At 36.5% G+C, this 11,527-nt stretch overlaps 1 protein-coding gene across 1 annotated transcript; it reads left to right on the forward strand.

Annotated features, from left to right (window-relative positions):
- The first annotated feature begins 324 nt into the window (after positions 1 to 324).
- Positions 325 to 11,113, forward strand: LOC132311660 (probable UDP-arabinopyranose mutase 5). The gene is made up of 3 exons (XM_059809683.1): positions 325 to 576; positions 9,464 to 9,593; positions 9,815 to 11,113. Exons 1-3 carry the CDS (start codon positions 463 to 465, stop codon positions 10,867 to 10,869), a joined length of 1,299 nt encoding a protein of 432 aa, XP_059665666.1. The 5' UTR covers positions 325 to 462; the 3' UTR covers positions 10,870 to 11,113.
- The last annotated feature ends 414 nt before the right edge of the window (positions 11,114 to 11,527 follow it).

Here is an 11,527-nt window from a genome sequence, read left to right on the forward strand (position 1 = left end):
ATATATATATTATTAAGTACTGTATTAAATTCACAAGAGTAATTTTGACATGTAAAATCTTTTTTCTTTCACATTCTTACTATCCAAATTAATTTAACAATATTTTCTCACAAATAACAAATTTCTTCATAAAATTTCATGCTACCAAAATGCATAATAGTAAACTAGTTTATTTTTATTTTTATTTTTATTTTTTTAGCTAACAAAGGACCTATGAAATCGGACACAATTCTCGTATTAAAAAAAAAAAATAAATAAATAAAAAACGTGCGAGCATGTGAGTGACACGGGTAAACGCAATGGGAAACACAATAGCGCCGGTTGTGTGTGATTAGTGACGGAGAAAACCGAGTTTTGGACATGCTGAGAAGGGTCTGCAGTCTGCAATTTCATAGCAAAAGTTGGACCACGTCACACTATTTTGTTTTCTATAGAGAGAGAGAAAGTAGCAGCAGAGAATGAATGAGAACCCCGCCTTCTCTTCTTTCCCTCACAATTGACTCTGCCCTCATTAACCTCCTCAATATCTCCGATCTCTCCTTCTTACCCGAACACATTCTCCTTGAGCTCTTTACGGTACTCTCTCTCTCTATATATATATGCATACGGTGTGTATATAACTATGTGCATGCTTTTTGTTTATTACCTGCTTTAATTCATATGAAACAGTGGAAATGAATTATTTTTTTCGGAAGTTACTGGAAATGAATTATTAGTTTCTGATATCCATGATTTAGGTTATTCTTTGTTCTTGCCTGAACTGCACACTTCTTAAGCTGGGATTGTTCTAATTTATTTTTTAGGTCAAAGTTCTTCTGATAGAACTGTGTATTAGTTATTAACTTTACAATCTAGAAATTTCAATTAGGGTTTGATTTGGAAAACTGGGGTTCACCATCTCTCTCTATATAGAGCGTATAGTAGGCGTTTGCCATTTGGGTGAACAAGGAGAAAATTGATAAGTAGATATTTAGTGATTTAAAGACAGTTGAAGCTGTCGAATTTCATTTTTCTTCTGTTCAATTTTCTGTTTCCAACAATTGATATTAGAATGTTATATCAAAGAGTATGCCAGAATTTCTCTGACACATAATTGGTTTTGTTTGAACTTAAATTTACTCTGCTATGATACGTAATTTCAAGATCTTGTTATTATTATTTTTTGGTTCAGTTTAGTTCTGAATCACTGTTTTTATGGACTTCTTTTTGGTGATTCTCTGTTTGGCAAAGCAATGCTTATATATTGGATAAAAATCATAAAAGTTTTTGAAGTTACTTCTATGAATACAAAAATTACACCTTTGCTGTTTAGTCAAAGCATACTATTATTAATTTGGGAAGTGAAACTTTTGAGTTCCTGCTATGAGTGCCACACCATGATCAAGTCACAAAACTTTTAATACCCCAACAGAAGTGCTTCTTTTCCTGCTTTCTTGTTAAGTGTTTACACTTTGTTATACAAAAATATAGTCATATATGCCTTTGTGTATGGATTAACAGCAAAATGAAAGGGGAAAAAGAAAATGTAAAATTGCAAACTGTTGAACCAGGATAATTCCCTTTTTATTTTTCTAGCAATGTGTTTTGGCAAACCCTTGAGTACACTGAAAGCTATCCTGTAGGATCTGTACATAGATATATGGAATACTCTGTAGATTGATTTATGGAACTTCTATGAGGAGACCCCAAGAGGCAGGGCTGAAGCTTTATCGATTTTTCAGTGATTGACATAATTTCACATGTGGTTTTTGTTTTAATAACCCGTTTGGAAACATATTGGTTTTACGTATGTCATGAAGAAATGTGATCCAAGTTATAGTGTTATTTGATTGTTCTCTATTTATTTTGTTTTGAATCTTATGCAGGAACTAGGAAGCCTGGAACTACTACTTAGCTGTATGTTTGTTTCTTATTTGGAATAGTTACAAAATTACTTTCTATGTCCCACATATATTGTTTAGCTAATATTTTATGTACAATAGTCCATTATCAAAATTTAAATGCATTATCCTAAAAAGAGTCATAATGGTTGCATTTGTTATTATGGATTTGAAATGAAAGGATATAGGATTGCAATTTGCAAATATATTGTACACTTGACTATTGGAGTTGGATCGAGAGAGATGAGGGAGTGAATAGAGTAGAATTGGAGAGTTTTTTTTAACTAGAAACCTTCTGCAATTAGGATATTTGATTCTATGGGTTCAAATGACTCCCTTCACGTTGTTATTTTGAAATTTGAATTCATTGAAATAAGGGTGAAAAATCTATCTGTGGTTTTGAATCCAGGTCATAATCCTTAAATATTAGAGTTCAATCCTTTCAATTGAAATCCATCTAATGCAAACTTAATGTATAAGCCCAAGCAAATTAAATTTGAAATTCATCAATAGTAGGCTGTGTGGGTTCTAAATGATGAGTAAGATGAGAGATATTACACGTAACACAAGGTTATCCAGTCATTGTTAGATAGGTGGAGAGCTAGACATATTGAGGGCTCAAAGACTATAGTTAGTGAATCATTTAAGCTTAGGAAGAGTACCTTATCTCAAATATGTTAATGAAGTCTTTAATGGATTTCCCTTGTCTAAAATGTCTTACGGGAACCAATATATACTCTTGAAAAAAGGGCTTTTTGTACGCTCAAATTTGAGCTAAAAAGTGAATGGCAATAAATGAATTGCAGACATTGGGCTCACATGTTTGCCATTGCATGCCATTCAACAAATCTCTACCTTGGTGAAAATTCTCACATGCCAACCATATCCGCCATTTAAATTGTCTTCTTTACAAAGCCCCCAAGGGCAACTTTCAGTGTTTTTTGACTAAGTTGTTTTGTGGAAAAGACATGATTAGTATGGAGGGTTTTAAATCCTCATTGAACTATTGGGAGTTGAGGAAAAAGGTGTTTGGGAATAGTGGAGATCAACAGGCCGAAGGGTTATTTGTGAAGGGATGAGTAAGAAAAAAGTTCTGGTAACAAGGGTCAATCTAGATCAAAATCTAGATTTCACAAGGATATAGAATTAAGGGCAAACTTAGTGGAATTGTCCAATACGTCAAATTATGAAGAAACTATAAGAATAAATCCACTAATAATTCTTCTAATGTTGCTAGAGTTGCCAAGGAAAATTCCTTTTCAGTTGTTGTTAATGATTGTCACTCCAGTGGTGAGTGAATTTTTTTATTATGGTTGTTTGTATCCCAACAAGGTTTGGTTTGCTGCTTAACAGTCTATTGATGGTGGTAGTGTCTTAATGGGGAATAATATGCTTTGTAAGACTATTGGCAGAAGCACGATATGAATTAAAATGCAGGATTATATCGTCAGAACCTTGATTTATGTTCAACATTTTCTATACATAAAAAAGAATTTGACTTCTTTAGGTACAATTGGCTCTAACGGTTGTAAGTTTTTAGTTGAAGATGGAGGTTTTAGAGTTACCTCCGGATTTAGAATCTTTTTTGTCTATGGCATATGCATTTAGGGCATAAGAGGGAGAGGGGTTTGATATAATTGAGCAAATGAGGTTTGCTCTGCAGATAAAAGAATGGAACACTGGACTTTTCTGAGCATTGTGTCTTTGTTTTCTAGACATAAAAAAGAATTTGATTTCTTTAGGTACTCTTGGGTCAAACGGTTGTAAGTTTTCAGTTGAAGATGGAAGTTTTAGAGTTACCTCCAGATTTTAGAATCTTTTTGTGTATGGCATATGCGTTTAGGGGATAAGAGTGAGAGGGGTTTGATATAATTGAGCAAATGAGGTTTGCTCTGCAGATAGAAGAATGGAAAACTGAACTAAGAATGGAAAACTGGACTTTTCTGAGTATTGTGTCTTTGGAAAACAGCATTCACAGAACGAGGGGCACTGTGATTACATCCATTTGGATCTTTGGGTCCTTCTCAGGCTCTCAGCTCTCTTGGTGGTTCTCAATATATATTGACTTTTATTTATGACTTCTCTAGGAAGTTTGGGTGCATACATCAAAGCACAAAGATGAAGTACCACTCAAGTTTAGGTAGTGGAAGGCCATGATTGCAAAACAGGTAGGGAAAAAGATCAAGTGTCTCAGAACATATAATGGTTTTGGAATTTTTCTCAAGAGAGCTCAACGAGTTCTTGAAAAATGAAGGCATTGCTAGACATTCTAAGTTAGGATCACTCCACAGCACAATGGTGTAGTAGAACAGATGAACATGATTTTCTTGGAGAGATCGGTTGTATGCTTTTTGATGTTGGGATGTCTAAGGGATTTTGGCCTAAAGCAGTCAACATCACATGCTGAGAGTTGCCTTAAGGGTTTTGTAGAGAAATAATGTTGTATGATAGATATGGTTGGCTAATCAGAATTTTCGCCAAGGCTGAGATTTGTTGAATGTCATGTAATGGCACAAATGTGAACCCATTTGTCTATCAACCCGCTTTTGTTAACAAAAGTTGCAAACATTTTTTAAGTCAACAAATGCAGTTGGTAGCTGTATTTGTGTGAGAAGGAAGCAATTTTTAGCCGCCTCAATTTGCATAGATGCTCATGCTATACGTGTTGAATTTGTGTGAGATTGTTGGGTGTATTTGGATTTTGAGTGTGAGCTACTATCTGTATCTTTTTGTTTATATTTTCATAGTGAAATTCTGTTTGTCTTTTTTGTGGACGTAGGCCAAAGGGCAGCCAGACCATTTAAATCCTTATGTCTTATTATTTTTTTCCTCTCATTATCATAAACTCCATTCGATCCTGTCATAACATGGTCATATTCCACAAAGACACCCTTTCTCATGGTTTGGGAGACATACTTCTGCCGACACTCAACTATCTCTTCCCCAAGGTAGTATTAAATGTATATGTAGTTGGTCAGTTAATGTGGTTGTTGGGAGTCGGACGAGCAATATTTCTAGGTTTTCTAGTTCTTGCTATATCATGCCATTGCCTTGCTTTTTTTGAATCTGGAGCTCTGACCCTCAGCCTCTAATCCAAAATCTACGAAGGGCTCGCTTGGTTAAGTTTTCTACAGAATAGTTTTCTATTATTAGAGAACTAAAAATAGAAAACAATTTAAAAATCTGTTTGCTTGATAATATAGTTCTCTAAAAAGTGTTTTATGAAAATGAGAAAGGCACATTTTTAGAAACACGCTCTGAAATTTGTTTTCTGTTTTCATAGTTATTGACAACTGTTTTTAAATAATTGAACCAAACAAGGTCTAACTTTGCCATAGGACTTATTTTAAGTCGTTGAGCTACAAAGGTCGTTAAGTTTTGCTCCCAACTTAATAGACTCTTTGCTCTGTTGTATAAGGTTGTGGTATTCCCTTGAGGTAATTATCACAAGATTTATTTGTGGGAAAAACTCCTCAGAGTGCTTCTTTTGAGGTTATCTGTGGAAAAAAAAAGTCCTCTCGAAGTGCTTAGTTTGATGTTTATCTATGGGAAAGAGTTCCTCCAAATGTTTGTCGTGTCTCGAGGTCTCTTTATGTGGGAGGATTCCTGGAGGAGGTTATTTTAAGGCTCAAGGTTTATTTGTGGGTAAAAACTAAAAACTTCAGCGATCTAAGGGGGAGAGTTACTCGAAGTTGTTTGCTCGTTGAGGCTTATCTATGGAGAGGAGTTCTTTGGGAGAGACTCTTAAGCTTCTCGAGGGGCTTCTAGACTCCCTAAAAACTTACAAGGTGATGATGTTGACTCAAAATTTCTTTGTTGACACGTGGAGTCCACATGGTCCCATTTGTGCAGATCATTATGCCACGAGTAACCTTTCCCCACCTCCCAACAACCACATTAAATGACTAAATACCTGCATTTAATATTTGAGCTGACACACTTGTAAGCCAACTACCTGTGAGGAGAGAGAGGTGGGTGCATTCAGAATTAGGTCCCTTGAACCACGGGAAAGGGAATCCTCACAGACTCTGATAAGTCACGAAAAACCTCTTTCGTGACACTATAATTAGGAATGTGTCGAAAGCATTAAACGAAGGAGAAAACCATTAAAGACCCCGTTAACATGTATAAGAGTCCTCCTGCCAAGCATATGTGTTCATTAACTTCCAGCTTTTTAGCCCTTAAATTTGTCTTGTTCTCAACCTCTTGTTCTCAACCAATTGTGTTGTTAGAGAGTTGTTATATTTTGTGTATTTTTCATATGAGGGTAGCTTTGTCTTTTCTTTTATTTTAGTTAGAGCTTATTTTAGTCAGGGCTTATTGGCTTATTTCTTTCTTACCATGTAAAGTATTGTGCAACCAGAACAGAAGAGGAAAAGACGAAAGATCACAATACATGTTAAGTTGCGTTATGTGTCTCTCATCTTACTCATCATTTAGAATACACTTTTTCGTGTTCACGTGTGTACTACATGCATCAGCATGTAACATATACCCACATGACGAAGGGATTATTATGGTATCATGGTCAAGTTGAACTAAGAATAAGATTTCACTTATCAAAAAAGTTGAAATAAGATTTCAAGATTACGGTCTTTGTAGAACGAAGAATGTATTGAAATTGATATATAATTGGTGGTTGGATTGTCTGATATTCTGTTGTGAAACTGTTATAAATTTGTATCCTTTTTGTTGGATCTTGTATGTATAGTTTTGAGGTTTTCGGGGATATGCCATATCTGATATTTCAATGTTGTCTTTTTGAGAAATTGAATGTTTCCAGCTAGGTAAAATGGTTAGAAACTATGTTACTTCGACTCTTAAAAAAGGCTTGAAGTACCTGTGTGGGTGGCACGACAACCAGATTTGATTATGGTTTTGTGTCTGACAAACATCATTTTTTGAGTAAAAGAGAAATATTAAGTAAGATGAATAATTAGCAGTGCCCCTTTGTTGTTCTTTTTGGAGATTTGAATCATGCCCGCACCCGAGACACATACCCGAGTTCATGTAAAATAGTCTAGAAATTAGATTGTTCCTGTCGATTTCTCATCTTGCCTTGCAAAATCACACCCAAATTCTAGTGTTGTATGATGGAGCTAGTAGTGATAGTTGGTTTTGCTTATGGAGTAGTTTAAAGAATCCAGGTTTTTGTGTTGGATAATACACGAAATACGCGGCAACTACACTAGTTTGCATTGGAAGTCCCACTTAGCAGCAGAACTTTTTTTTTTTTTTTTTTTTCTTTTCAATTACCTCAATGTGTTACGTCTCCTTTGATTTCCAGGCCCCAGTAATTTTGCTCATCTCAACTCAACTCAACATTTTCCCAACTACTTGGGGTTGGCTACATGAGTCCTTAAATTTTTTTTTCTTTGCTCCAAGGCCATAGCAGCAGTCAAACCATATGTTATCACAAATAAAAAACTAGCAAAGTGACTAATAAGAACAGAAAACTACCCTCTGATTAGTTTTGTTTATATAAAGCAGAGGTCTCTTTTTTTTAGCGGCCGAGTCTTGGCATTAGATCATGCTGGGCGAGTGTTGAGCATTCAGGCTCATTCTTTTTATGTCTGATTTGGCCTTAGCACATAGTATTAGCTGATGTCTCCTCCTTGCTTGCCCGTTGATGACGACTAATTCATTATATGAGGGTCACCTGTTTCGTAGAGACTCCTCTGCAAAATTCTTGCTCTATTTCTCATGGGCGCAGAGTGTCATTTGGATGTGACGAAAGCTGTTCTAGTAGCTTGAAAAGCTTGCACCTCTATTTTATATTGCTCTGAGAGTGTACTTAGTATTATTATTTTCTTAGAGACAACGTCAATATCTTTAGCTGTCTGATGAGAGTTTAATGGAAAGATAACTTAGTGGAAGGTATGAAAACTATATGTAATGTCATTTAAACTATTGTACTTATCCAGAAAGGTTCTCCATCAAACAATACCCCTATGAATTTCTTTGGTTATGAATAGGGCTCGCATCAAAACCAAACACATAACTTCTCCCTCTAAATGGTCACTGGAGTTGATAAAAATCCTTGCACTTATGAACTGAGCGATTTTTTTGCCCCTCATTATTCAGTTGGATGCTATCTATTACTTGTGCATCTTTTTTGACTCTTCATGTTCTCTGGTTTCTTCCATTATCGTGCCATAGAAAAGCTTTCAGTGTCGTAATAGTAATGATGTTGAAAGCCTAGACTTCAGTTGGGAAATAGGGCATTTTATTAGTTATCTTTTGTGTTTTTTCACTTTCAAATTTTGTATGGAGTCCCTAAGAGAAACCCATAGCCAAGATTTCATCTTCCCTGATGAGTTTATAGCAGTGCTTTGGAGACTAGATTGCTTGAACTACCCTCATGGCGAGGAAACTGACACTGGGCCCAAGGCCAGAGATATGGGCATTAGAACGGGAGTTTGAATTATATGCTGGTTGATTTTCATTTAGTTTATCAGGTAAATGACTTATATTATATAAATTTCCTTGCTTCAGTTTTCTCAGTTTTCCTTTCTCTGGTTTGTTGTTTCATTTTCCTCTTTTTTTTTTTTTTTGGGAGGGGTTTGTTTTGAGCCTTGCCCATTAATAACTTTATTACGATAGATGTCCAGTGGAATTGCAGTGGTGTGTCCAGCTGAGGCACCCTAACTGACTTGTAGACTTGAACTTTGTTCCTACATGACCTGATCAATTTGATTAGGCAATAGCCATCTAGTTTTATTGTTCACTCTTTGACAACACTGAAAAACCATTGTTTAACTTGTTGACAATTTGAAAAAACTAAAAGCTCTGGCCCCCTCTCTATCCATCCAAGGGATGGAAGGACATAGGCCTTTGGTGTCCCTTCCAGTCAAGAATTTGGGCCTCACAGTCACTAGCCAATATACTTTTCTCTCATGCCTGCCTTTGTTCATAGTTTGATATTCTTGTCAACAAAACATTATGTGGTAGACAAAATTAATTTGAATTAATGATAATTTGTGATTTTTAATTTTGGATTAGTGATTATCTTTAGATTAAGTGAAGTTTTTATTCCTGTTACTAGTGGCGATCAGCAAGTCATCAACGAATGGCCAGTCCTTGCTTCTGAGGATGTCAATTTCATCAAATAAATTTTTTACTTTCATAATTGTAGCTGGTTGTTTAGGATCCGCATGTATTCCTCTCATTTTTATTTATATTCCCAACTTTATTGAATTTGAGGTTCACCATTGTGTGTCCTACAAGGCTATTTTTGAGAGTGGTCAGAGTCCTTTGTACAGCCAAATTAGTAAACCATGTTCTTTTGCCTTTAAATTTCCCACTATTTAAATTTTACATTTAGTGTAATTGCTTAGTGACACTCTGCAATATTGAATAGAAAACTGAATATAAAATGATCCCATTTAGCAAATTGTTTACTTTCATAAGTAGTACTCTTTTGGGTTGGCTCTTAGGGAACCACATGATCGAGTTGAATATTGAATCCTTGTTGCATGTTACATGTATGCATCTGAAAATTGCCTTTCTACAGTTTATAGGTATTCCGTTCCCTTTGATAATATATATATCCTTTTGGAAATAAAAATTTTCTTGACCAGCAGAGAACTCTGAGAGCTGGAAAGCTGAATGAGAAGGTTTTGAAGCTGTTCATGGCAACTGGCAAAGAAGAAATCCTTTCTCTCATCCGGGCACTTAACATCCAGCACATCCTCACTCCTGTCCTTCCTACTAGTAAGTTTTATATAAAAATGTCCATACTATTTAGATGTGGATCGACTCTTTCTTGACCTCCATAATTATCTTGACAGGATGCTCAGAGAAATTCTAATAATTGGTTGACATTTTTGAGAACGTGAAATTCTTGGAATTCAAACACCAGTTGTTTTTAGGAGGCCACATTAATTCTTTCCTTTTGATTATTTTTTTACCAACATCTGACAAAATGTCTCAAGTGAGCGTCAAGGACAATGAAGTTGACATTGTGATTGGTGCACTCCACTCTGATCTTACTTCCTTCATGGACGAGTGGAGACCTATATTCTCCCGGTTCCACCTGATAATTGTCAAGGATCCCGAACTTGAGGAGGAACTCAAAATACCAGTTGGCTTTGACCATGATGTCTATACTAAGTCTGACATACACAAAGTTGTGGGCTCTTCTTCTACTGCTGTTCTCTTCTGTGGTTACTCATGCCGATATTTTGGCTATCTTAAATCCCGGAAGAAATATATTATTTCAGTTGATGATGACTGTGTCCCAGCCAGGGACAATCAGGGCAACTTAGTAGATGTTGTGGCCCAGCATATTGCTAACCTTACAACCCCAGCTACTCCTTTTTTCTTCAATACACTCTATGACCCTTATCGGAAGGGAGCAGATTTTGTACGTGGTTATCCATTTAGCTTGCGGAGTGGGGTGACATGTGCTTTGTCATGTGGACTGTGGCTAAATGTAGCAGATTATGATGCACCAACGCAAGCCCTCAAGCCAGGACAGAGGAATTCTCGTTATGTTGATGCAGTTCTGACCGTACCTGCTAGGACGATGATGCCTGTGAGTGGAATCAACATAGGTTTTGACCGTGAGCTGGTGGGTCCTGCCTTGTTGCCCGCTTTAAGGTTGGCAAGGGAAGGAAAATTGAGGTGGGAAACAGTGGAAGACATATGGTGTGGCATGTGTGTTAAGGTAGTGTGTGATCACTTGGGGGTTGGTGTGAAAAGTGGGCTACCATATGTGTGGAGAAAGGAAAGAGGTGATGCCATAGAGAGCTTAAAGAAAGAGTGGGAAGGGGTGAAGCTGATGGAGGAAGTGGTCCCCTTTTTTCAGTCAGTGAGGTTGTCCCAAACAGCAGTCACAGCGGAGGATTGTCTGGTTGAGATGGCTGCAGCAGTGAAGGAGCGGCTGGGCCCATTGGATCCTGTGTTTGCTAGTGCTGCACAAGCCATGGTGGAGTGGGTCAAGCTCTGGAAGGCAGTCAGAGCTGGATCGTCAGCATCAACTGCCTAAAGGGCGGTAATAGTTTGTTCTTCCCCCCTCCCCCGCCCCCCCGGGCGAGACTTCCGAATTTCATATGATACCTTTTTGGATCTCCTTTTATTACTAATTCATACTACATGGGAGTTTGGAAATAATAATTTTATTCAAAATGTTATAGAGATAACAGCAGATATCTTCTGGTTTGCTTTTAGTTATTATGTAAGACACTACAATTTGGTCAAGTTAATTTTATTATGCTGGCTTTTGGTGTAAATTTTTGTGTCAATAAATAACCCATACTACTGTTACTACTGAATTGGTCACAATTGAAAATATCTCTATCTTGGTATAGCGACCTTTTCATCCAAGTCTCCCAGAGGGAAGGCTCGTGCTGCCGCAAAAATCTGAGTTACCGATTTTGATTGCATCAATTATATTAGGTGATTTTTGGTTTTATTTGAATATTATACTGCCTTTGCTATGGAGGATAAACCCAAGGACTGAAAATCCTATCGTCTTAGTCCATGCTTCTAGGGATAGTGTTTTGCTGTTTTGTGTTCCGAATGCTTATTCATTTCACCTTTTTATTTCCGTCTCATTCATTCATGCCCTTCAATTTGTTGTCAGCTTATAAAACTGCCATTGTTTTGCTTTTATATGCTCTTTTTGTTGTTACATTATATGAAAC

Source organism: Cornus florida, unplaced genomic scaffold, assembly GCF_030987335.1.
Source record: "Cornus florida cultivar Cherokee Brave unplaced genomic scaffold, ASM3098733v1 CherokeeBrave_3.0.0_Hap2_Chr06, whole genome shotgun sequence".
In the NCBI taxonomy this organism is placed as follows: domain Eukaryota; kingdom Viridiplantae; phylum Streptophyta; class Magnoliopsida; order Cornales; family Cornaceae; genus Cornus; species Cornus florida.

Coding starts and splice junctions, on each gene's coding strand:
- LOC132311660 (XM_059809683.1), top strand. CDS start 463: ATGAGAACCCCGCCTTCTCTTCTTTCCCTCACAATTGACTCTGCCCTC. Junction 577..9,463: donor TTCTCCTTGAGCTCTTTACG/GTACTCTCTCTC, acceptor CTTGACCAGCAG/AGAACTCTGAGAGCTGGAAA. Junction 9,594..9,814: donor CACTCCTGTCCTTCCTACTA/GTAAGTTTTATA, acceptor AAATGTCTCAAG/TGAGCGTCAAGGACAATGAA.